Source organism: Epinephelus moara, chromosome 15 (assembly GCF_006386435.1).
Source record: "Epinephelus moara isolate mb chromosome 15, YSFRI_EMoa_1.0, whole genome shotgun sequence".
Classification (NCBI taxonomy): domain Eukaryota; kingdom Metazoa; phylum Chordata; class Actinopteri; order Perciformes; family Serranidae; genus Epinephelus; species Epinephelus moara.
In genome coordinates, this window is record NC_065520.1 from 6001414 (window position 1) to 6028549 (window position 27136).

Here is a 27136-nt window from a genome sequence, read left to right on the forward strand (position 1 = left end):
GAACCACATCATCTGCGAAAAGCAGAGATGCAATTCTAAGGTTACCAAACCGGACCCCTTCCTCCCCCTGGATCCTGTCCATGAATATCACAAACAGACTCAGAGACAAGGGACAACCCTGGCGGAGGGTATGGTATGTTCTTGGACACCATCTCGAAACCATGCCATTTATTTAGCCCTGCGATAGTCTAGACCTGCCTAGGCTGTACCCCACCTCTCGCCCTATGTCAGCCGGGATAGTCTCGAGCCCCAACTGGATAAGCGGTTACAGAAAATGAATGAATGGATGCCATTTATTTATTGCTATTTTTAACATTATTGTATTTGTTCATATACATTTCAAACTGGGATTTGATTTATTTAATTTAATTTCATTTCATTTTATTTTATTTTATTTTATTTTTACTTACTGATTTAATGGAATGGCGGTGCTGGCCCTTTAAGAGAGCTGTGGAACCATGAATGAAACGCAGCCATTCATAAAAAACACAAGGGACGGACGTCAGCGCAGTCTTGAAGATGATTGGCTGGCCCTTTGACTGACTTTGTCCTCCAGCCAATGGCAGGGCAGCACAGGGCTCGGCAGTGGATCCAGCCATCAGAGCTCTTCATTGAGAAAAATCCACAGCCGAGTTTTAATCCCAGGAGCTGCAGGGGATGTAGGGGAGGAAATCTGCGGTTATTTTTCAGACTAACAAGAAACTTCACTTCCCAGGTGAGTCCTGCATTGTTATTACATCACTTTTTACAAACAGAGTTCATGCGTGGGCTTGTTTTTGCCTTGTTTAGTTACATAAACCGTATCGTCGCGGTTTGTTGCTGGCTGTGAGGGAGCAGGTATGGGTTCGGAGGCGAACGCCATTTTCTAAAAATCAAAGGCAACATTGCGTCCATTTCCCCGCATCTGTCAGCCGTGCAGCGCGGTATATCCCTCTGCAGCAGCTGTCTGTACGGCCTGCTAGCATCGTGGATCTTAGCACAGAGGTGCTCTGTGACAAATTTCTCAATGGTGAGCTGGTGTGCCCCCCCCCCCTCCTCCTTCCCTCTCCTCCTGCCAGGATCAAGTTTCACTTCATTGAGAAAAACAAGGAGGCGCTTTCTCCCGTGCGTCACGCCAAACTCCATTCACAAATCTTTGATTTTTGTTTTTGTGCTGCTTACAGTCAACCTAACGGGTCGTAAACACCGCGAGTAAGAGTCATATGACTTCATTTAGTGTTTGCGTCATTACAGCAGATCAACCAAACTTTAATTACAATTTCTTTGTTGGTTATTTAGAGGCTATTCTTCCAACAAAATCAGTAGTAGGGAGAGGGTGTTGTTTACTTACGGAAACCACTGCTTTCATCAAAGGAATGTGACTTCCGTGTGCTGTGATACCATCCAACAATTATGAGATAAAGGTGAGACCTTTCATCTTATTCTGTAGCTTGAGTTTAGTCTGATTAACTTCTTGAAGATGGGCTTGGATTGTTTTTAAGCCTACAAAGAAATAACAAAGTTGAAATCTTGCTGGACCAGATTCAAAAGACTAAACTAGTGTTTTTAAGATTATAACCCATCTCACTGTCACCTGTGTGAATGGGAATCTTGTTACTGTCTGATGTTATAACAACACGTACAAATCTGAAACACTATTGAAGTTTGAAGTTACAGTATAATATCAGCTTTATAGCTTTACAGCTCCTTCTTTTCTTTCTTTGTCTTCCTCATCATCATCATCATGTGTTGATGCCTGAGCCAGCTCATTCACTCAAGCATAGGTGTAGCGCTCAGGGGGACACAAGAGACACATCCCCCTCAACTGAAAGTAGCCAAGGACTTATATTTTGATGAATTTAAAGACATTTCCACCATAAATTGCTGCAGACAAATGTCTGCATAGAAATCCACCAAAATGAGGAAATGAAGTGTTTGACGCTCAAAATTTCCTGGGGGAGGACTCCAAACTCTCCCATGTTTTTCATGTGTCACCCCCGGTGTTGAAACCAAACCTACTCCCTTACTAAAACTGTGAGTTGTGCTTGAAAGCTCAGAAAAAAGCTGGTACCTTCTGAGTTGAGATTATTTCGTCACACACAACAACGATTTTATTCTTAAACATCAGTTTTCTGTTTTATATTATTGACATATACATCATCATCCCCCTCCAGTACAACCAGATTAAGTCCAGCTGTGTTCCGGATACTCCCTTAATTGTGGAACTGTTCCTTTAACAGGATGTCAGCAGGTCCTTAAAAACGCTTAAAGGTCCAGTGTGTAGGATTTAGGGGCATCTATTAGCAGAAATGAAATATAATATATATTTTTAGCTACATATAGAGCGGGTCCTCTTCCACCTCGTCTGCCATGTTGTTCCTACAGTAGCCCAGAACGGACAAACCAAACACTGGCTCTAAACAGAGCCATTCATGTTTTTGTGTTGGCTACTGTAGTTCTCCTAAACCAGGGGTCGACAAAACATATTTGAGCCTCATAATAATTTTCCTAATCATCTCCTCAGAGCCTTTTAAGTTGAATTCGGCCTATCAACATCGCCAATAGATCGTAATAGGCATTTATTAACATGTTTTAGCACAAGGTGGCTATTCTGCAGTGGGCTATTTTTGATTATTTGGTACTTTGACTTTGCAGCGTTGCTGAGGAAAGCAGACATATTTGTCCACACACTATTAAATTCTCTATTTTCCCCTGATGCTTTTCCCTTTTTGGATTTGGAATCCACAGCTAGCCTAGCTAGGAAGACTCAAGACTACTGTAGACATGGCTAGTGATGTTTTTTCGGGGGGAAAAGGTGCCAGGCCAGCGACGTATGATGTATAAGCTACTCATTTTCACAGAATTAAAGAATCACTTTGGGCCCACAACAATAAATGAAAATGAAAATGATAAAAATGAAAATAATGGTTATTCATTTCCACATAATTTTCTGCCAAAACTTCAGGGAGCAACTGGAGAGGGGCTAAAGAGCTGCATGTGGTTGCCTACACCTGTCCTTGGCACACGGGAAAAGTTTCAGTTAATTGCAACCTGCGACCTCACCGCTAGATGCCACTAAATTCTACACACTCTGAAATTCAGTTTTATAAACCTTAAGCTTTAAAAGTCATTGTTCTTAAGTTTGAATTTGTAAAGTCTTAATTGCCGGAAATATTCAATCTAATTTTGTTTATCGATCTTTCAATTTCTTTTTGGTCAAAATGAGTTATGGTCTGATGTATGAAACAAGTAGGTGTGTGTGATAAACCAGTATTGATGATAACTGTGATATTTAGAATTGAAAATAAGAATAAAAGCACCTTTACACTGCACTTACCTGCAGTGCTTGAAAAAGAAAGATACTTTGTCCAATAATCTTTAAGTCTTAAATTTGGTTTAAAATCATCCTGAAAAGGTCATAAAATCATTAAATGTAAGTATCTGATACCTGCAGACACCTTTTTTATTTATCTTCCAATAAGACGATCTGTCACATCCACTTATTTCACTTATAAAATGCCTGTAGTATAATTTTGTTAACATTAAAAGAAAGATTTACTCCGTGATTAGTGATACCAGTCTGATGAAGTACACAGTAAAGTCTCCACAGTGCAGCCACACAAGAGGAAAATAAGAGACGTCACAGTTTATTAGATTATACAGCTGCTTTCTGTTTATCTCCTCAGAACTAGCATCACTTATGCAAACATGTTTAAAGGGACACGGCTCGTATTTATGATTTAACGTACAGGAGGTTGCATAACACTGTCACTGACGACAAGGCTTTTATAGCCACTGTAAACCCTGCTGTGATGTCATGGAGGTTAGAACAGCACAGAGATACATGGAAGAGGTGATAGTGATATGGATGGAGTAGTATTGGTGAAGATTAATATGATAGCTAGGCTAATGTGTTTTCTAATCTGGCCTTCCAGGGTGAAGACTCCTGCAACATGGACGGCTTTTATGACCAGCAGGTCCCTTTCGCAGTCCCCGAGAAGGTGAGTTCATCATCCCGTGCAAGTTGCCGATCAACCACTGATTACATTTTCAATTTGTGCTCACTGAAGTTTTTTAAACTTTTAGAAACGTGATGCCGAGGGAGCAGAGAGATGTCTCAGCGAGCGGAAAAGGAAGTTCATGGACACAGAGCTGGCTCAGGACACAGAAGGTAGACTCATCATGTCCACATGTGAAAGTGTTTACTGTGTCAGCTTTACTGGGCATCAGAGGGAGTGACATGTTTGTCTGTGAGAGGTTCGGAAAGTAACATGGTAGCTCTGTAAAAGTAATATTGACAACTAACATTACTAGTATTTTAATACAGTTTCATAACTGTGTTGCAGAACTCTTTCAAGATCTGATCCAGCTTCAGGAAATCTGGATCGCAGAAGGTGAGACCTGCAAGCATCACAAAACTAAATTCTATCTATCTAACTGTATCTGTGGGATTGAGTTGATGCACAGTATACAGAAATTCAGTGACGAGAGGAGTCCTTTAACATCCTGTTTTTATCCCTCTGACAGCTCAGGTTCCTGATGACGAGCAGTTTGTCCCAGATTTCCAGTCCAATAACTGTGAGTAGCTGCTTCTCCTCTAATATTTATAGAGAGCGCTCGGAGTGGTACGTCAGGGAGCGGATATTTTGTAGAATAACACACATGCTTTATTTATGTCTAGACATCTGAGTGACATCTGGAAATAGTCCTCAAGAAATGCACTATGTACACCTGTTTCAGTGAGCCTTACATAGAAACCTACGTGCTCGAGACTATCAGTCACAGATGGTGCTGACAATAACAAGAATGGCAGCTTTATGTCAAGTACAGTCCCAGTACTACAGAAATATTCCATACTCCAAATAAATTGTGGCCAGTCCCTAAATTTGGAGAAGCAGACAGGAGTACTGCCATGGAAGGCAAACAATGTGCTGCTGTGGACAGGGGCCAACATTAAACATATTTTAGCCAACAAAAAAATCTGTCAATTTAAGTGTAGCTATATGTAGATTATTTTCACTTTAATCATTTCACAGCTTCAATTTGTCAAAACCACCAGACTCCGCTGACAAAAACACTCATTTAAGCTTGCTGAACACAGGAGCTCCTTGTCTCCCACTGCCTCAATCAGCTATGTTTGTTTGTGTTGTTGTGTGATTTTGGCATTTAAAAGAGTTAGTTCAGATTCACCAAAGCCACACAATAACACAAGCAAACTAACCAGTCAAGGAAGTGGCAAAGCAGAAGCTCCCCTTTTCATCAAACTAAAATTACTGTTTTTGCCAATGGAGTTTGGTGGTTTTGACAAGAGCATAGTTGGGAAACTGAAACTGTTAACAGATTCCCTGTCAGATAGAGCTGACTGACGGAAAATTTAAGTGGTGAAAATATTCTAAATATAGCATAAACCTAGACTGGTATTGTTTTTTTGTTGTGTTTTTTTAGGTGGGACTTTTTTAAGGTGGCTAAAATGTGTTTTGCTGCTGACCCCATCCACTGCAGTGCATTGCTTAGCTTCCATGTTGGTACTCCTGTCTGCTTCTCCAAAGTGGGGGCGTGACGACTGCCTTTTACTGTAGATAGTAATTGGCTATGGATAAGTACCTCATACAACCCCACTTCAAAAAACCTGAACTATCCCTTTAAGTATCACTCCTCATGCAGAACAGCCATTTTGAGAGCGATTTTCTGTTTTGTTGGATTAAGATTTCTGATTCATAAACAGTAATTGAGCATTAAGCAGTATTTTGATGCTGAACATATGTTTTAATCACATAATTTGAAAGTACAAGTACCTCAAACTTTTACATTACTGAGGCTTTGTACAGTTTTTCCTGCAGTCTGTGCGAATGAGTACAATCCATGTACTCTCCAGGGCCAGTGGTGTAAATATGTCTGTGTTTACTCTCTTCAAGTTGTCTGGTATTACAGTATATGACCCTCACACGGGCGGTGGTTCTCTGCCAATTAAATTATGGTAGTCAATGGTGCAGGAAATAGATGGGGGGCTATAAAATGATTTCCAGACACTGTACCTGTACCTTAAAAAATGATGTCACAGATAAGACCTGGGGAAATGGTACATTTCGTGCTGCTGCCAAACATGTGCTGCATGAATTTATTGCTGTTTGATAGCTGCCTAAACTCAGTGACTCCGGGTGCTGACAATAAATGTGGTGGTGATTGCGTTGTGGATGGAAACAGCGCTTCAGAGTCCAGGAAGGCTGAGATCAGATAGGAGGATTTCTTTCTTCTGCTCAAACACAAATCTCACACGTAAGCTGCAGCACTGGAACCAGAAATCATTGTTTAACCTTTTGTTTTACCGTCACATCTCTGAATGTAAGACACAGTAGATATTGTATATGATATATTGTGACAAAAATGCCCCGAGTGGTCAGATTGCAGCCTGTTTCACGGCTGCCGGCTGCAGCGTTCTTGCTCAACACTGGACCCGTTTCAAAAAAGGATGTTCCCATTAGTCACCTAGACACAAAAATATCAAAGTTTCCTTAATATCTAAATATATAATGTTTAATACTATCTTAAAATTCAAATAAAAACATATGGATAAAGTCAGGAACAAAAGAACAAAATTATTATTATTCATGAGTGTGTTTGTGTTCATGTGTGTGTGTTTGCAGTGATGTTTCATGGACCACCTGTCAGCAAAGTGAAGAGAGAGCCCAGTCCGTCTAAAGACCTGTCTCCCTGCAGAACGCCTCACCCTGACATGTGCCTTTATAGTTACAGGTATGAAATCAATGTTTTACATCAGTGCATCTTATGATGAAATGTGATCTCCAGGAACTTGACATCTCCCCTTCTCTCCTCAGTGCCTGTGACAACAAGCCAGCTGGACTCAAAGATCTGACTCCAGCCTCCACACCAGCACAGTGTGGCTCCACCCACCCTGCTGGACCTCCACCTGTACAGAGGCAGCTACAACATTCTGCCCCGCAGCTGACCAACAACTGCCCTCCAAGCCACGTTCCTGCCCTGAGCCCCTCCCACCACCACCGCCCACAGCTCAACCAAAGCCAGCAGTTTGCTCTGCCACGTCCCCCCGTCAGCTGCCCCAGTGCGTCTTTCAGCACAGAGCAAAGGTCAGACATGATTAAAACTTTTATATGATTTATACTGGAAACAAAGTTCAAACCCTCAAACCTCCTCCTGTGTTCTTCCACACTGCAGGTTTCAGCGGCAGCTGTCAGAGCCCTGCTTGTCTTTCCTCCCTCCGGAGAAAACAGTGAACTCACAGTACCAATCTGCGAGTCGTGATGGTCGACCGATGTATCAGCGCCACCTTTCAGAGCCTCTAGTTCCCCACGGCCCCCGAGTTTTCAAACAGGAGCTGGTGGATCCACGATATCCTGAGCCAGGGACACCCACTCCAGGTCTGGCCCGGCCCCAGACTGCCTTCAACCATGTCACGATCAAACAAGAACCAAGAGACTTTGGCTTTGACTCAGGTGAGTGTGTCGTCTGCTACACCTACTTACAGTTGCTACATTTTAAATGTACTAAAAAGACATAATTAAATGGTGCATCATTTTAGTCGAGAGCATTTAGAGACCAGAAAGCTTGCTTTGTGTCTTCCAGAGGTTCAAACCTGCCAGTCCACGTTTGGGAAGTCTTCAGTCATGTACCAGAATAACAGCGTTGGTGAGTTTATGTGTTTGTCTTTGCTTTGATGTAAGTTTTTTCTCAGCAGAACAAATGTTAACTCTAATAATATTTAATTTTTTGCCCCACAGCGTTTGGTCATGACAGAGAGCCACATTTGTACTATGACGACACTTGTGTTGTACCAGAAAGACTGGAGGGTAAGACAGGATTTGAACTCTAATTACTGCTGCTGATATTTAGAATGAATTCTGACAATATTCATGCCCAAAATGAGTACGAGGTGTCCTCATTGTGTCCTATTTGACTCTGTCAACAGCCAAAGTGAAGCAGGAGGGTTTGCCGTACCAGCGCCGCGGCTCCTTGCAGCTCTGGCAGTTCCTGCTCACACTGCTGGAAAACCCGGCCAACGGACACCTGATAGTCTGGACGGGACGCAACATGGAGTTTAAACTAATTGACCCTGAAGAGGTCAGTCGTCGCACAACCCCAGGGCTGTTTTAAAAGGCTTTTAAGGATGAAAATGAACCTAAAGTTGACTGGTTTGGTAAATGAAAAATTAAATTATCTTTGTGTTCAGGTGGCTCGGCTCTGGGGGCTTCAGAAGAATCGGCCGGCCATGAACTACGACAAGCTGAGCCGCTCACTGAGGTACTACTACGAGAAGGGCATCATGCAGAAGGTAAAGGCACGTTTCACCTCTCTCCTCCAGTGCTCTTAAAGCCCAGACACACCAAACCGACGAAGGCCTCAAGTCGCCTGTGCCTCTTCCAGAAAGTTGCATTTGAACTCACCGCAAAGACTACAGCCGACGGCCAACTAGCATGTACGTTCTGCTCCTGCGTGAGAGGAAATAACTCTCGTGAGCTGAGGCGAACTGCCAGTCAGAGTGATGTCATTCACCAATGGGCTCCACTATCCCTGACACCCATTAATAGGCTGAATAGGCTAAAAAAAAAGTCGACAAGGGCCGACAAGAGCCAATGGTGCAAGACAGACCACACACACTAGGGCGACAGATGCTTACTGATTGCATTGACCGATGGCCGACCATCAGCTTGGTGTGTCAGGGTCTTTGTATGTGCTTACTGGATAAAATCTGAGTTCATGTAACCAAAATCACAAAACTATTGAAATTTGCATTGAATTAATCACTTTAAATTCTTAAAAAACATCCTTATTTTCTCTCACCCCTGATTGGCCCATCCTTCAGGTGGCTGGGGAAAGGTACGTCTACAAGTTTGTGTGCAACCCCGAGGCGCTCTTCTCCATGGCTTTCCCAGACAACCAGAGGCCGAGCCTGAAGGCCGACCCGGACGCCATCCCTCCCCCCAGCGAGGAAGACGGCCTCCCCCTGCCCAGCTACGAGGAGGAGGGTCCGTACCTGGCTGAAGGCGGGGAGCAGTGCGTCCAGGGACTGGCTTTCCCCGACAGCTACCCATACTAGACTCCACAGCCTGGCAGCTGGAGGAAACGGGAGGTATTTCACAGGTGGAGCCTGACTTACTGAGCAGTGTTTGAAATAATCACCACGTATACCCACATTATGTATGTATGTCACAGAAATTATGACTTTACGAAAGAAGTTTTTATTGAAACGAAACGTCTGTTTTGGCAAATGTTTTGGTTTCAACTTGAAGCTGAAAATCAGAGATGCAAAAATGCAATCCTTTGTCTAAAACTATTGTAACTCTGATTTGGTTTAGTTGTTATAATGGGTTAGAGCCAAAAACAGAAACGTTTGGAGATTTCAAGAATTAACTTGTCATATTTTTTCAAAAATTTGAAGAAATAGTTGTAATATTTCAAGATGAAGTTGTGACATGAAAAACGTCATAATATTATGGGGAGAAGTCAGTAATTTTATGCAAAAATGTTATAATGTGATTGTCATGAAATTTTGATTAAAAAGTCACAACCTTACAAGAAAATAGTCGTATAGTTAAAGTAATATTGAAGAATAAAGTTTTAAAAGTCTTTCAAATTAAGTTGTAATTTGAAAGACTAGCTAACAAACTATTACATTATTATTATTTTATTATTTTGTAAATTTACAATTAAACATTTTCTGATAAGAATTGCAACTGTATTCTCAAAATGTTACATTTTAAACTTTTGCTCATAACATTAGGACGTTTTTCTCAGTATTTATATTCCCCCCGTCACACTGACCCTACAGCCTGTTTGGTTGTAGTTCTGTAGCATGGTTGTCGCTGTAGTCCTTGCGTACGTGAACTCTGGGATCTGTATTTCAACCAAAAAGCATCTCAAAACCATGAGCGCTCCTTTATTAATTTACTTCTAATTTTATATTTTTGGGGGGTAAACCTTATACTGCTTGAAAGGGACACACGTGTATTTTCAAGATGTTGTAGTCCTCCTATAAACATGTATATTGAAATGTCTTTTGTGTACTTTTTCTTGTTTTCAAAGCTAATATTTTTGGCATTATATGGACTTGTAAGTTTTTCCTAAACTGTTTTTTGACAAAGGTACTGCTACTATTTTTGATTCTGTAATACTGCCACTATGATGCTAATAATAATAATAATTATAAGCATGGACTTTCTTACAAACGGCTTATTGTACTGAGATAGTTTTCTGCATTTTGTATAGTTGATTTGCTTCAATGTGTAGAAAAGGTGTATAATTATATATGAATATATTTTTGTTAAAGGCTGCGTTTGCTTGAAGTCGTACTATGAGCTGCAGAGTTTAGCCTGCTAACGTATTGCATCAGTTTCAGCCTCTCCAAGGTGCATGACTTACACACTTTGAGTCCTGCAGATAGAAATTGTTGTGATGGTATATTTTGATATATGATGATCACATGGTGGTTTGAGTGGAGGCTGGAGAGAGATACTGACACTGGTGTGACGTCTGCCTTCAGATACTGTATGTGTGCCTTCTGTTGATCTTTACTGATCCAATAAACTATTTTACTCTTTTCTTTCGCCTCATGGTGAGATCATTTAAAGGCTTTTCCAAGCTCTGTCTCCAGTGAAGGAGCAGCAGCGTCCTCTGCTGTTTTTAAAGTGAAAAGATACAGCACCTGGTATTCCCAGGCGGTCTCCATCTAAGTACTATGTAAGTTCCCATGTAGAAGGGGTGGTGGGGCCTTTTGCATGCCCAGGGGCCCACTGTCTTATAATCCGCCCATGCCTTTAGACATATTATAATATCAGGTAGTGTTAAAATTTTACATGTAGATGGTTTCAAAACAAGACAAAGCATTTTACTAAGATAAAGAAAAGTCCAATATATACACAGTGTCACCTCCCTGAGACTGTTACACTGTAAAATCTGATATTAAAGGATTTATTATCACTGATGCATCACTATGTTAACAGCATTTTTATGTTGTGGCTGAAACTACTTTTAATTCCATTGGTATATACTGATATACTGATGCTCCTGAGCAGGTAAATGTACACAGTTGTTCATAATGGACATCTTTAAAGGGCCAGTCTGTATAAATGCTGTTGCTTATAGCTGTACCTCTCTGAATACACCCCATCTCACAAATTTAACAGATCCAGGTCTGGTTTGAACTTGGGTGGGAATAGGTGCTGTAAGGGTTTCACTTCTCTTTACAAACAGCAGAGGACGCTGCTGCTTCTTCACTGGAGGAAAAAAGATGGCAGATAATTTATTCACCAATAAACAGAGATGAGTAGAAATAGAAAAAAAATACTTACACAATTTAAAACAGCATAGTTCAGTCCATTAGGATTTTTTTTATTTTCAGGTGTAAAGTTACTTCAGTATTTCCATTTTATGTGACTGTATACTTCTACCCACACCACATTTCAGAGGGAAATGTAGCGTTGTCGTCGACTTCATTTAGACGTATCTGACAGCTGTAGTTACTAGTTAATTTATACACCCAGTGTATAAAATATGATGCATTTTTAGTTCTTTGTGCATTTGATCAAATAAAACAACAGAGAGAAAAAATATAATAACATAAGCAAAATATAAAGGTGGGATGATGGAAAAAATCCTTGAGGGCTTGTAAAAGGATACTGCCTTACGCTTAAATCAAAGAAAGCTGTGTATGTTAACCACTTCTTTAGAAACAAAATTATTTTTAATATATCTTTAAAAAAATCCAATCAAGTAATATTATTGATAATAAAGATAAGGAAAAAAACGTAATAGAGATAATAGAGAGATGGGGGAAAAAAGAAAGAATATAATTTCCAAACAGGTGATAGGCTACTAGGGATTTTAAAAAAAGACAGGGGAAGAAAAAGACGGAAAAAAATCTAGAGAAAAACTACTAGATAGATAAAAATAAAAATAAAAAGAATAAAAAAGAATACAACTTGCAAACTTCATTTAGGCCTATCTGAAAAAGACACATAGACTAAACTACAGATTATTATTATTACTATTATTATTATCATCATCATCATCAATAATAATAACAATAATAATAATAATAAGAAGAAGAAGAAGAAGAATGATTAAAAATAATTTTTAAAAGATATGATTTCCAAACAAGTAATACCAGAGATTTAATAATATGGGAGGGAAAAAATAAAATATAATTTCTACTAAATACTAGTGATTAAAAAAATATGAGTTCCAAGCATGTAATACTAGACATTAAAAACATCAAGGAAAAAATAAAATAAAATATAATTTCCAAACAAGAAATACTAGAGATAAAAAGGAAGAAGAAAAAACAAGAAAAAGAAAACAAGGATCACAATTATTTACATTTATAATATACATGATATGCACACTGTATCATAACTCATTAACACAGTACTGTGTTTACTCAAATAAACAATCTGAATACTTTTTAAATGAATATTTTTTGATGAAGGCACCCATGTTTTTGCAATGACACCACACAGCGGGCGACACCCAGACACCTCCTTCTTCCTGTGCTGATGGCTGAGCGCGGCTTACGACGAACTGACAACAACCTGAGCGGATACCTGGCGCTGATCTCGGCTCTTTACGAGGCTGCTTCAGAAAGACGTCTGCAGGACGAGATGTAAAGGGAGGTGAACTGGAGGGAAATGGAAGCACGTGGAGTTTGTTGTGAGTTATGAGGTCAGTCAGGGACACAAACAAAGACAAGGTCAGTTGCTAGCTAGCTTACAGCTAAGCTAACAGCTAAGCTAACAGGTGTACAGATGATACATTAACTGTTTGGGGTAAATAAACAAACGACCCGGCGGTAAATGCACCTGAATGAAACGAGGCGAAAATGAGACATTACTGTGAGAATTAACAAAACGTTTTAAATCGATTTAATTACAGTTTTCCTGCTGCTATTGTCAGAGTAAATCATCTGCACCTGTGGATGAGCAGTTAGCTTCAGACTCTGGACATCAGGAGGAAAGCAAGATGGCGGCCGATGGACAGGAAGCCAACAGCTATAGTTAGATTTTTGGATACACTAATTAACCCATTATGCGATCCTCATGTCTTCACTGTGAGACCCTGATGCCATCATTTTGAGAGCCTGATATTTTTGGTTTGTTCTCATAATGACATGATTATGACGTCAAATTAAGAGCCTTATTCCATTATGACATCATGATTAGTTCCTTATCCATTATGACATCATAATGAGGTCATTTTCGATTATGCCATCATAATTAGTTTAAACTTTCATTATGACATCATAATTAGTTCCTTTTTCCATTATGAGGTCATAATGAGGTCATTTTTTCCAATTTGACATCATAATTACTTCAGAATTCATTATGACGCCATAATTACTTCCAGATTCCATTATGACGTCATTATTGAGACCCATAAGCCATTATGTGATCCTCATGTCTTCACTGTGAGACCCTGATGCCATCATAATGAGATCCTGACTTTTTTGGTTTGTCCCCATAATGGCATGATTATGACGCCAGATTGCTTTGAATGTGTTCAACATGGTTCAACTTGAAACTAATGCAACTCAAAATTCTGATGACTACAACATATAAGCTGTTTAATCAGTGTGATTTAAGGAATTACTTTGTCTTCTTTGTTGTTTCCCACAGGAAAGACACAAGGTGTTGGTGGAGGAGCAGCAGACTGGAAAGAGAAGAGGACTTCAAGGTGAGGAGAGGTGGACTGGAAAAACACAACCATTTCTACACAGCTGCAAACTGCAACAGTCAAATGACATGATTTTTAAATTTGAATGATTGTGTGTCTCTTTTTTTTTTTTGCATCTCTGTGCTTCAGAAAATACTTAAGTAGCAGGTGGAGAACCACAGGGACACAGGCAGAAGCAGCTCAGTCGCCTCTGGGACAAAGTAGAAGACAAGCAGAGGATGTCGGACGAACTCAGAGTAAGCAGAATATTCTCCTGATCCTTTTTTTTAAAGATATTTATGTGGCATTTCAGCTTTTTTGAGTGATAGTTGATGGTGGTATGTGTCAAAACCACTTGACTACTTGGACATACATGTTTTAATTTTGATTTTATTTTCTTATTTGTCACCTTTGTTACCAAATGAATGGACTGATAGACAGTGAAGGTCCCATTTAATCATTGTGAGTCATTTTGTCACTTAAAGTACCTCAGATGTGATAAATCTAAGTCGCTTTTAACTCCTTGTCACCATCATACCAGGCTCACTGTGATTACATGATCTGATTGTCAAAGTGTGACCCAGTATACATCTGTGTTTTGATCTATCTTGCATGAAAACTGATACAAAAAGTCTGTCTAAAAATGGCAAACCAGGATCTATTGTTGGAGCAGGAGAGACTTTATATATTTTAGAAATGTTGGTGTAAATGTATCTGTTTTCTGTCCAGACTGCTCGATGAACAAAGGGACTAAAAGGGCCTGAGAGTGACGAGTTGGAGCACATGGAGCAAACATTTGGTAACTATCAAATCAACTAGTAGTTGTTGTAGCACTAGTTTTTGTAGTTGTAGAATTAGAAGTAGTTGGAGTCATTGTAGTCGTAGAAGTAATTGTTGTAGCAGTAGAAGTTGTTGTATTAGTTGTAGAAATATTAGTTGATATGATAGTAGATATTAAAGTTCTAGTGGTAATCATGAAAAAGTATAATATGCCATAAAAATGTGAAAATAAATGTCATAGTATAAGTCATAGTTTGACATAAAAATTGAAAAAATTAGTATGCTATAAAAATACTGAGCAATAGATTAATAAATGTCAAAGACTAATAAAAAAAGTCATAATATAGTATGTCAGTAAAAGTGTACAAATAAGTCATAGTATGTCATACAAAAATAAAATAAAAAGTAATTGAAAAGTGGAAATAGTATAATATGCTATAAAAATGTTAAGAAATAAATGTCAAGTCAAAAAGTCATAATATGGTATGTCAAAAAAATCATAAAAAAACAACATAATATAGTATGTCATAAAAAAAAGTTTATAAAAAAAAGTCAGTATACTATGTCATAGTATAGTATGTAAAAATCATAAAAAGTCACAGTTAAGTATGTCATAGAAAAGTAAAAAAAACAAACATAGTATAGTATGTCATAAAAATGTTATAAGAAATAAATGTTGTGGTATGGTATGTAAAAGAAAATCATTAAAAAAAGGTCATAGTAAAGCATGTTATAGAAAAGTTATGGAAAAAAAGCCATAGTATAGTATGCCATAATAAATCATAATAGCATAAAAAGTCCAAAAAAATAGTACATTAAATTAGTCATAGTAAATTAAAAAAAAAAAATCATAAAAAGTCACAGGATAGTATATCACAAAAAGGGGGGAAAAGTCATAGTATAATATGAATATATGCCATAAAAAATTAAAAATGATTGTATGGTATGTCTTTAAAAGTGACAGATTAGAAAAACTAAAAAAAAATAGTATTTCATAAATTAAAAAAAAAGATAAATCTTAAAGTAATAGTATGTAATTAAAAATATAGTTTTAAAAATGATAGTATATCATAATGAAATTAAATTTTTGTCATAGTATAGTACCTCATAAGAAAATGTCATGCATAATAGCTGTTACATGTCATAGTTTTATTAGTTGTAGTTTGTAGACAAGTATGTGAAGCAAATTCTTATACTGTCCCTCCTTTTCCTCTCCAGACCAAAGCTCAAGAAGACCCAGCATCAGAAGTCCACGTCTTCTTCCACTGTTCTGTGTGTCTCCTGTACTCATGTTTGAAACGCTTTTTCATTAATTAAAAAAAACATTTACTGTTCCATAATCCCTTGTTTTTATCTTGCCGAAACACCGGGAGGAGACTCATGTCTCAACTCCCTTTTCCACCTCCACAGTGGCGCTCTGGACACAGTGCCCTCACAACGGTGAGAACCAAACCCGGCTCTGGCGCCTTCCAAACCGGGAACTGACAGACCACGCCACCATGCCACGCACACTTGGAGCTGTTCTCTTCGTGTATTTGTCTTCTTCATTTTGAGAATGATGCCTCAAAATTCACCGCACCAAACAAGTATTGAACTCTTGAACCTTTGGTATGCAGAGCAGCCTTCTACCACCCTGAGCTGTTTGATCTGACACTCCAGCTGTTTCATAGAACTTTTGGTTTCTTCACTTTGGGTGTAGGACTTCAAAATCCACTGCACCATGTAAGAATTGAACCCACAGCCTCCAGTCTGCAGACCAGTGACTTATCACACTGAGCTATCTGATCTGACACTTCACATGTGTTTCTTTGAACTTTTGACTTCTTCACTTTGGGTGTTACAACTTCAAAGTTCACTAATAAGAGTTGAACCCTTGATCTTCACTCTCGGGAACATCCTTGTATCAGCCTGAGCTATCTTTACCAACATGTCATTATTGTGTCTTGGCATACTTGTCTCCTTCTCTTTGGGTGTGTGACCTCAAAAGTCATTGCAATACAAGGCTTGAACTCTCAACCACAAGTTACCAGAGGAGTTGTCTTTCACCCTGAGCTATTTGTCCAGAGATGTTCTGCTATTGTTTCATAGAGCCTTTGGATCTTCATGTTGTGTGTTGGACTTCAAAACTCATTGACTTGCTTAAGGCTTGAGCTCATGTCCTCAAGATATCTGACTAGAGATCAAACACGATGGGCTACAGGGCCATGGGCACTGAAAGCATCATTTGAAGAACCTTTCAGTCTTTCCTCTGCGTGTTGAATGTCAACAAAGTTCCACACAGATCCCCTGAGACGTTCAATCAGAGACAAGTCACTGCTGCTTCTTAGCATATTTGACTCTCTCCTTTTACAGCTTGTCCTCTAGACAGCTTTTAGGAGCAGCTTCATAAAGAGCCAGGTTATGTAAAATATCTAAAATTTTGACTGAAATAAAGGTCCACTCAAGTTGTAGACGTGTCTTCGGATCAGTTCGCCAACCCAAGCTTCGCCTCGGCAAGCTTACCAACACAGGAAGGGGGTGTAAGTTTCTTTCATTGTATGGTGTCATCATGGGTGTCATTGCCAAAATAGGGTCCTATCATCAAAAAGCTATCATCTATCACTTATCATTCATCTTGATAGTGGTACATCTGACTGGGTTGTGCGCTTCAGTTGTTGGTTGGTTTACAAAGGGAACGTGCAAACGAAAATGTGGACTGACCAGTGCGAATTGCAAACTTGAGTGAGAATCATATTTTAAGTTTTCTTCAGTAGTAAAATAATCCAGTGATAGATGTGTGGGTACACTGCACACACAAACTGCTAGTAAATAATTTGGCGTACTTTTAATGGTGCAAATTTGCCAAAATGTGAACAAATGTAGGCAAAAAAAGCGAGCTCAAACTGTCGCCCACTGCTAAATCAGTGATTCTAAAGCAACTGAGTACTTCCTGTTGACAAGTGTCAACAATAACAGGTAGTACATGCTTAAAAATGTAAATAAATAAATTATATATGTATACAAACTTAAATATATTTATAATAATTAAGAAAAATTAAAAAGTAGCTGCTTGACACTAAAGTTTAGAGTTCGGTAACTGATTTTATAGTGGTGCACCCAAGTCCCCAAATTTTTTTATTTCCTTGTTACTGACAACAAAAGTATAATTTATATTTTTCTTGGTTAATGATTTGAAACTCAAGAGAATACAAACATCAATAAAATACAGCACACGCCAACATTCATTGCAGTGAGAAAAAAAATAAAAATTGCCGTAGCCAACTTTAGAACGACTCTTTTATTTTGAAAAAGAAATGTTTTAAGTCACTTGTTGCTTTGCCTTAAACACAATCACCTCCAATTTCATGTATTTTTCTTTATTCCTTTTTATAAATTAGAATGGTATATTATGCATGCAATACCGCATTAGCCGCTTAGGTTTTCATCTTCCACAGAAAAGAAAAAGATAAAACACAAAAATCCCTTAGAAGTCCAGATGAAGCTGCTTGGAAAAGGGTGGTTGGAGAAGCCACAGCATGAAGCGATGTACACAGTTTGCGGTTGCATAGTACAGTACATGAAGTTCCTCATTTTAAAACAGCATGCCGTTTTGTATTGCACATTACTGAAACTTTGTATACTGGACCTTGCTGTCGTTCCAAGTGTCCCACATGGGTCGCCGTCGTCGTCGTTGTCTCATTTCAGCACATGTATACAGCAAATAGCATCTCTCAAAGACATTATGTACATTTATTTGTTATAAAAATAATCGCCAGCAAATATTCATCTATTACTTTTCTACTGGAATAAATATTTGTTCTTTTTCTTGTTATTTTTTTTTTTTTTAACTCTTTTGTTTTACACTTCACCAAATAAAATCCTCCCCGTAAATTCTGTATTTTGTGGACACCTTGAGATTTAATCTGTGAGAAGTAAAATAAGTCATGACTTTCATTTTGAGACAAAAGTTTGGCCATAGGTAGAGGTGATAAAGGAAAAGAAAGCCAGGACGGACAGTTTGTTTTTGAGGTCTGTGAGTGAGCGTGGCGTTATTTTTGCTCCGATCAGATTCCACGACTCAACGGGGGCGAACATCTCTCATCATTTTGGGGCGTTCACAAAGAGAGGGATGGGTGGGACGCTGGTCTGGAAATCCCTTCTGATTGTCTCAAGCAGCCCAGCTCAACATTGGTTGGTTTGATTTTGGATGGAAAATGGCTCCCTGTTCAATCAACCAATGGGATTGATGCTATGGGGCGGGATGAGACAGAGAAGCGTGCGTGTAAACTTTGAAACTCTCATTTGCAGTCATGTTTCAGTCCGTTAACAAACAGTGTACAACAAGGGGATTGTGGGCAAAGAAACTTATATATATAATAATCTGTGCCCTTGCACCGGATTCACATTACGGGAACAGTTGCTCAAAAAACACTGTCGTTTTTTGCTTTTTCTTTTGTGCTATACAAGTTTTTCCCCTTTCATCCAGATCTATACAAAGTGACCTATTAAGAGAAAGTACCTTACACCTATTTGGCATTTAAACCAATAAACTAAGAGCTGCTTTGCTCCACAGGAAAACATCTTGATGTGAGGGTATAAAAAGGAGGAGTCCGTCAACGCTTTTTCGGAAGTTGCTCCAATTAGGTCTCACAAATTAGCTCCATTGAAACTGTGTCAGGCTGTAAAATTCTTGGGGTCAGTCAAATGTCTCTTAAATAGGACAGAATTTACATCTTATTTCTGAGGATTCAAATCTGAACTATTTAGACAGCACTCTGTATAGATCTCAAGACAAAAAATATGTATTATAGCTCGTTGTATTTTGAGGGAATGGATCCTCCTTCTGAGCGTTTTCTAAGGCACCAAGCTAATCTGGTGCTGCAGCGGTCACGACTGTACATCACGTTTGTCAGGAGGGTTTCGGTGTTACAGAGTGGCGTCAAAGAAAACTCTCCTGACAAATATGCTTTGTTCTATGGTACAATTCTGATATCAGAGAGCAAATGAGGACAATAATTACATGTTTCACTGTGATTTCTTTTCCGATACAAACACATTTTTCCTGGCAGTGTGTTTTTGGGAAGTCTGTCTCGGCTGAGGCTAGAACATGAAGGTTTGGTCTTGGTTTTGTCAGGTTTGGTCCTCCTTGGAAGATAAAAGAAAATTATTATTATTTTTTGTGGAATTAAGACTGAAGATGAGCTTGTTCATCATTATATATACCTTCTTCTCATCAAACAAAGACACACTGCCAGGAGCACACATGAATCAGTGACACACACCTTTTAACAATCTACGGAAACCATGAGCATCCACAGAAAGCCCCATGACCAACTGTTCAGAAAACAACTTATGTTCTTGTGGCTTCATATATTTTTGTCCCGCTACAATAAAAATGTAACCATCTCATCATTTCAAGATAACAAATGTTGCGTACTCTCTCCTGGTGCCTTTTCTCTCTCTATGAACTATGGAAGACCTTTGTCCTGTGTAATAAGACAAAAAGCAAGTGCTCTATTCAATTTAAAGTTCTATTTAGCCGAATGTTATATTAATTCAAGCCTGAAAACGGGCTTAAAAGTAGCTCTCTAGAACTGTTTGTTATCTGGAGATGAGATAATCAAGTCGTTATCACAGAATAAGATATATACAGTGAATTATGGGAATGATAACAAGCCTTAAAACATTATTAAAGCAGCTTCCTGCTTCCATACAAAGTGGGTAAGGTAAACTTTTCCTCATAATAAACCTTTTAGCGAGGGCTGTAAGACAATTGTTTCTATCTTCTAACATAATTCTGAATAATTATTATCATCATGGCGACTCCTCTTTGAGTCATGCAATCTGCTGAAACTCTAAACTTTCAGAATAACACAAACCAACACTTTCCTGTTTAGCTGCTTCAGTGTACTGAGTAACAAACTGCAGGGATCCAGAAATCATTTATCTGTAATTTGGGCCATCTTTTCTTTTCTTTTTTTTTTGTCTATTTGGAGAGATGCGCCCTATACTTCTACAAACATCAACTTGATTACAGTAGGGTTCTATTTTACGTTTGGAGGGAACATGCTCTGCAGTCAGGACAACATGCCAGCTACACAGAGAATGAACATGATGCAACCGATCCTGCCATGTCTCATTTTTAATGCTTTAATCCCCCAAAAACCACAGGAAGGAACTTCAACGGCTGTGGACCAATGGCATGACTTCACCACCATCTGTACTTTTGTTTTAACGCTGTTCGACTTTGAGTTCGATGCTTATAAATGCAAAACAACCTGTAGTTTCAGCAGCAGATGCTTTGTTAGGTCTATCAAACACAAAAAAACTGATCCCGGTCCTATTCTTCACGCTGGCAGGGCCAAAAACTGCTCAAAAGGCTCTCACAGCATTGGTTTATGCTCATCTCAACAACATCAAACGGCATCTCAAGTAGTATTTTGCTATTGTATTTCACTATACTATCTCACAGTCACTGCTATTGCCTTCTCTAACTCTCTAAGTGCTAGCTGTTAACAACAGAAGCAGTATTGCCTTCTCCTAGAGTGTAACTGAGATCTGATCCCAGCACCATCAGTCTGCTCTGCTCATGACGGTGAGGGTCAAATGAAATCCTAAAGCTATGCTACAGAAAAGCTGGCCTTGCTCAAATCGACTTTCAAATAGCAAAATAGTTTAGGAATGTGAAGCACCAGTTTTCAAAACTAGCAGCCAGATATCATCTGCACACCCCCACACAAACCCACCGCCTGACGCCACCTAACCACACAATCAGGTGATTTAGAAAATTGGACCTCCGTATCTACACCTCATTAGAGGAGAATCCAGAATGCTAGGTACAAAATATCGATGAAGTGGAGTGCGGAGGTTGATCATCTATCAGCATGCAATAAGCTAAATGGTGAGAGGATTTATACATGGCCCAGTGTCTGGGTCAGCAGCCTTCAGCAGTCTGTGTGCAGTGGACTCCCCTCCGGCCTGGTGCGATGTCCCAGGCACTTAGAAGCCCGTACACCATCACATCTGACCACTATCCGTAATTAGCTTGCTGACACAGGCAACAAGCTCGATCTGCGCTGCATGTCTGCTGAGCTTTGTGTTAGTACAATCCCAAAAGGTCCCAGGAACAGAAATTAAAGGAATTCATTTTTAGTTAATGTTGGCATCCTGAACCTCTCGGCTACTCGTGCTGTTGATTGACGGGGGTTACCCTGGCAGCTTGATTAAAAACAAACACCTGATTTTGTTGGACTTTTAAAGAGAAAAATAGCCAGGCAGACAAAACAAATTAACAAACTGAAACAAAAAGGTACAATTTGGGACCGCCTTGGCTCTGTTGCAGCGTTTATTTTGGAATCTGGGCCATTTGAGCCCTGGTGGTGACAGGAGTGGGCTCAGAGCCGGTGCCGGGAGTCATGGCTGTAGCTGCCCGGTGAGCTGCGATTGCGATGTGGCTTGTATGCATCCTGATAGGGGTCCTGGTAGTCCTGGTAGGGGTCCTGCTGCTGTGAGCCAGAAGACATGCGGTTGCGTCCCTTGTGCGCCCGCTCGTTGTGGTAGTTTTCGTCTGATGTCATCAGGTTGCGTCGTTCGTTCGGGGTGGAGTGGTCTCCCGTGTGGTTGCTCTGTCGCATTCTTTGGCTCTGCTGATCAGATGAACAGACCAAGGACACAGGTGAGGCTGGAGACAACACGACTCATAAAAGAAAGCATCGTCAAAGCACAGTAAAATCATTCTTTCCCACTAATTCAGGCAAAGCAAATTCATTTCATTTGCCCAGATGAAATTATACAAACTGTCATCACCTACGAAGGACCAATGGCTGACAATTCGTGGGAGAAATCTTTTCAATGGAGAAACTGACACACATACTGAGACTACAAGAAGCACAACCAGGAAGAAAACGGGAAAATGGCAAAAAAGCAAAAAGTAAAATTCATAAAATTACCATGAAATTGAAAATATCCAAAGCAGTCAGTGTTCCTTACATTTGAGGATATACCTAACAGCAAAGCCAGAACATGTTTTGCATAGGAAAATGATTCTCTCCTCTTATCTTTTTCTCCTCACAGCTCAGCACAGATAAACAAATGAAAACAATACCCTAAACATCCCCTAGGGGGCCCTGGGCTGACTGAATGTGTACCTGCAGTCCAGAGATGCTGGTGGGGTAGGGGGTGAGGGTGGTGGGACCCAGGTTGCGTCCCAGCAGGGGGTTCAGGGGCGTCGCCATCGAGGTATGGGTTGCTTTCCAGTAGGCCTCGAGGTATTCGGCGAGATGCTCACAGGCGTCCTCCAGCTGGTTCTCGTCCAGGATGATGTCAAACATTTCCTGTTAGCGGCAGATGGTCAGAGGGAGGAAGGCAGGGATGGAGCTACTGATGGAAATGAGATGAAACGTGAATGATCTCCACACTGACACTGAAATATGTGAGGTCCTGTTGTCTCACTGTGGAAAGACTGTTGTTGCATAATAGCAGTATTGTACATGTTTACATAGTGGAAACATATAAGGTGAAGATTTTGGAGCTGATTGGTTGGACTAAATACCAGAAACCTGCTGTGATTGGTTGAAACAACTTCATTTTTAAACATATAAAAAATAGTTAAAGTAGGAGAACAACAAGTACACAAACACAGTATATAATGGACACTTACCGGAGGACACTGGGCCAATTTGTCAGCTGCCACAAGCTGCACATTCAGGTGTTTGCTCTGGGACTTCCCTCTGGACTTGACTAGCCTCTGCAGAACCTGGACGACAGGGTGGGACAGCACATGATGCTCCAGTTACACTGAACCAAAAGGATCGAAGCACTGGGTACACTCGTTTCAGGTCACCCAGTACTCTCCTCATCACACCATGAGTGCACAAATGAAGGGATTCTAGTTCATTATGTGCAACGAGAGACATTTTTTCCAAGTGACACATAAAACAACTGAGGACTGTACTGTGTGTGCAGAGATTTAATGATGCTATGTTTGTTAGCATAAATATAGAGGCAGAAAAAAGGAACGTTTTACACGTCTATTATGTTTTATTATCTTTATCTTTTATGGACTGTAGGTTGGAAATAAAGTGAACTGATTGATTACCCATTTAATCATTTACTGCCTACTTTAGTGCATTTGGGCCCAAAACTGAAATGTTTAATGTGACTTGACTACTTTTAATACTTCTTAAATCCTGTCCTTAATCTGTAGACTGGTCAGTCGTCCTGGTCAGCTGTCGTAAAAAGAGCATTCTGCATGCTAGGAGAGGTGTGGTGTTAAACAAGTGTGAGAGTCACCTGACCAGGTTGTGACTGCAATAAAGTGCACCGTTTCAATCAAACTTTAAAGACACATCTTTACTGATCTGTGGGAGTATTTGGGACATTCTCTGTCTGCTCTGGTCACTGCTGTAGTCACAGTGTAGAGGGAAGAAGTGCAGCAGATGTACTCTTCCATGCAAAGGTGCCATGGTGCAGTCTAAATTAAAAAGCCTTGCATGTTAGTCAGTGGCTTTAAAGAACAGTATTTCATGCTGGTTTTGTTGGCAACGTTGTGCTCGTGCTGAGCTGCTACACCAGTGAAGAATAAATATCAGCCTATGAAGACCATTACCTTTAACATGTCTAGGTGTTCTGGTTGTTTGTCTCCACCGACTGAATGACTCTGTGGGACAGTCGCTGTGGAGATTATATCACATGCTTAATTTTCTTATGCTAAGGATTGTTTCGTCCAGGCTCCACATTTTGATTAGCCTTTGTAACCCAGAAAATAAAAAGGGATGTTACCAGATAAAGACTAAATAGAACCAGCTGCTGAGTTTGTATTTACCATCAAAAATCCCTTTCAGGTGAACCAGCTTCTGAGCTTGTCACAGAGAGTTACGCTACATCCACACTAATATGTGTTTATTTTGAACTAACATGCCTATTCATGTACACTGGGCGTGTGTGTGCCAATGGGGTCAGCAGCGCTTTTAAATGTCTTTGTTTAAGGGTTCCAAAATGCCGGAGTACTGTAGGTGCTACATGTAAACTTTGCAATAGTTAGGCATATCACAATGACAGTATTAGTGCGGATGTAGCCTTAAACTGATCTGAGGTGTGTTCTTCATGTTTGGCTGTGTCCTCCCCACACTCGGTACCTTTGGCGAGGAGACTTTAACATGAACAATTATGGGGGCCAGCGAGGTCTTGAGGAGCTGGGCTGGGTGGTTGATGGTGTCAGCGTCCAGCACAACCAGCTGCAAGGAGCGGGCCAACTCAAAGATCCTCTCAATCTCACTTTGCACCTCAGCTGATGAGACAAGATACCATACAAATTATGACATTTGCAAAGTCCTGTGTAAACAATGGAAATAACTCACCCACTGACCATTATCAAAACTGTTTTTTTAATTCCAGTCCACATTTTTAAGTTCTACATGTGCCAATGATGTAGAAAAGAAGTACTTTTTCATTTGAAGCAGACTAAAGTTTCTTACCTAAGCTGGAGCGAGTGTTGGATCTTTCAATGATGGCCCTCTTACTGGGGTTGTTGAGAACAGACCTCTTGGCTAATGATATATCTGCCGTGACTCGTGTGATAGATATCCTGTAAAAATGGTGAGAGATATTAAGCATGTTCATACCTAAAAACAGATTTGCTAAGATGAATAAGATGGATTCTCAGCAGTGTGCAGAGGTCACTTCTATCATGATTGGCAGGTTGCTGTGGTAGCAACTTGTCAACCACAGTGTGGCCACACCCTTAAACTTATGACGCTTTATTGTCTTTTGTACTCAAAATGGGATCATAATTTACAAAACAAACATCATGCTGTGTTGAAGAAGTCTTGAAACTAGCAACTGAGGCCATAAACACAATGGGAACATGTTCACTAAAGTATTAAATCAAGTGAGAAGTAGGGCCATTTTCTCACAGACTTGTATATTATCAGTATTGCGCATGCGCGGCTTCTGGGTGCATTTGATTTGCAACACAAGACAATGAGAGTAAACTGACAAGAAGCGCATAATCGTTTTATGTCAATTATTTTGTTTTCATAATCGTTAAAAGCCCAAATCGTAATCTAGATTAGAATTCGATTAATCGAGCAGCCCTAGGCTTAGGGCACTTGTGCATTCGGCCTCAGTTTTCAGACATGGAGGTTGCCCCCTATAAAAAATATTGTAGCCTCTTGCTCTTTTCTAAACCTGCCAATACATATATATATATATATATATATATATATATATTTCTGTGGGTTGAAAGTGCCAAAAACTGCAGTTCCTCTAATGGCCACTTGGGGCTGGCTCCAAAAAACAAGTCAAAACTTTTCCATGACTTTTCAAGGACCCATAATAATAATTAAAAAAATGCCCTACTGGCTCAGTATTTTTGAAACGTATCAGAATCAAACTCTTTTCAAACATAATTTCAGCTAGCTGGCATACATGGATGAAGAGACAGAACTCAGGGAGAAAATGAAGAAACAAATGTGATGGTAAACAAAACACTGTCACACAATGCATATCAGAGCTACATTACGTCGACAGCTTCAGAAAATACATTTGTACAATGTTAGACATGTAAGATTACGTAAGATGACTGTAATAGTTTAATTACACACAACAAAACTCAATGACTTTTCCAGTCCTGGAAAATGTGATTGTGAAATTCCATGACATTTCCAGGTTTTCCATGACTGAGGGAACCCTGAATTAATTGATAGCAGCTATTAATGTTAACTAGCAGTCAGCTATGTTCATTTTATCTTCTACATTAGCTTATGTTAGCAGTTAGCTAGGTTAATCTTCTCTCCTAACTTTTTTTTAAGTCATCCATTTCAATTTCAATAAGGCTTAGAGCTACACATAATTGAGGGTGTGGCTGCTTTGAGTGACGCTTTGACCACTTGCGAGGCGTCACCACAGTCTACGAGTCACATCCACCCTTTGCTCCTCCACAGCTCCACCCTCTCGTCCAAATACGGTCACCTTGAGTCACCTCTGGCTCTAAAAAACTGATAGCGACGGCCAAAATACCAAACTCAAGGCTTTAAAACAGGAATCCACAAACAAACAGGTGACGTCAAACTGGCTACAGTTATTATTTTTATACAGTCTATGTTCTTAAGTGGTTGTAATTTGTGTTGAGGTTCATAATTCTGGGAAATTTTGTGTTAAAAATATGACAAATATATTTGCCAAACTATCACACAGAATCACATTTATCTTACCTGCCATCGAATCTGTGCTTGAGGAAGTCAAACAGTGCCTTCTGCATCATGTCTGTAACCTGCAAAGAAAAAAAGGAGAGTTTGGCAAAAGAAGCAAAAGAAAAAGAGTTGGTCTTTGTTACCTGTGTAGTTATTGGGTTCCCCTCAGCTCTATGGAACATCCCTTAATTTATTATTTTGGTTTAAAAGCCCACAACCTAACTACTTTGATACTGAGTTGAAGCCCCTCTTCCACAGTCCACGTCTTTAAAAATCCTAAATCTAACCAGTCGGCATCAGTTTTTCTAAGCCTCCTCCAATGACTATTAATAGCTCTTGTACTCCCCTCATCATCTGTGTACACCATGACAATTACAGTGCTGGATGCTGTCCCCATTATTTGGTGCATTACAACAGTAGAGGAAGCAATGAGACAGTTAAAGGCCAAAATCTGCCAATTACAAAACATATTTTCCTCTGACCTCTTAGTCTCCTCGTTAGTCTGGCTGCAATCTGGATGTTACGTG

At 39.7% G+C, this 27136-nt stretch overlaps 2 protein-coding genes and 1 long non-coding RNA gene across 11 annotated transcripts in view; 2 read left to right on the plus strand and 1 right to left on the minus strand.

Annotated features, from left to right (window-relative positions):
- The first annotated feature begins 574 nt into the window (after positions 1–574).
- LOC126401942 (ETS translocation variant 5-like) lies at positions 575–10554 on the plus strand. 3 transcript variants are annotated; one of them, XM_050063523.1, is made up of 13 exons: positions 575–715; positions 3915–3980; positions 4066–4150; positions 4326–4373; positions 4507–4557; positions 6624–6732; positions 6816–7085; positions 7174–7451; positions 7582–7644; positions 7737–7805; positions 7925–8076; positions 8186–8293; positions 8819–10554. In XM_050063523.1, exons 2-13 carry the CDS (start codon positions 3933–3935, stop codon positions 9050–9052), a joined length of 1515 nt encoding a protein of 504 aa, XP_049919480.1. In that variant the 5' UTR covers positions 575–715; positions 3915–3932; the 3' UTR covers positions 9053–10554. The 3 variants fall into 3 exon arrangements, with proteins under 3 accessions (XP_049919480.1, XP_049919481.1, XP_049919482.1); XM_050063524.1 differs by having other exon boundaries at positions 576–715; positions 8186–8287; XM_050063525.1 differs by lacking the exon at positions 575–715 and adding an exon at positions 1103–1403.
- A 1766-nt stretch (positions 10555–12320) lies between these two features.
- LOC126401929 (uncharacterized) lies at positions 12321–15943 on the plus strand. 2 transcript variants are annotated; one of them, XR_007571138.1, is made up of 5 exons: positions 12321–12672; positions 13623–13680; positions 13810–13916; positions 14389–14458; positions 15658–15943. It is a non-coding gene; the product is annotated as an uncharacterized LOC126401929 (long non-coding RNA). The 2 variants fall into 2 exon arrangements; XR_007571139.1 differs by having other exon boundaries at positions 12321–12660.
- Positions 15944–17701: 1758 nt separating this feature from the next.
- The window catches only part of LOC126401941 (voltage-dependent L-type calcium channel subunit beta-4-like), a 30001-nt gene continuing 20566 nt past the window's right edge, over positions 17702–27136 (minus strand). For 4 of the 6 annotated variants that reach the window (XM_050063521.1, XM_050063520.1, XM_050063519.1 and 1 more), the window contains 6 exons: positions 26631–26689; positions 24894–25003; positions 24555–24706; positions 23078–23173; positions 22566–22751; positions 17702–22064 (listed from right to left, as the gene is read on the minus strand). In XM_050063521.1, coding sequence (XP_049919478.1) covers positions 21813–22064; positions 22566–22751; positions 23078–23173; positions 24555–24706; positions 24894–25003; positions 26631–26689 — 855 coding nt within the window. In that variant the 3' untranslated portion in view covers positions 17702–21812. The remainder of the gene's footprint in view (positions 22065–22565; positions 22752–23077; positions 23174–24554; positions 24707–24893; positions 25004–26630; positions 26690–27136) is intronic. The other 2 variants (XM_050063522.1, XM_050063518.1) reach the window with 1 other exon arrangement.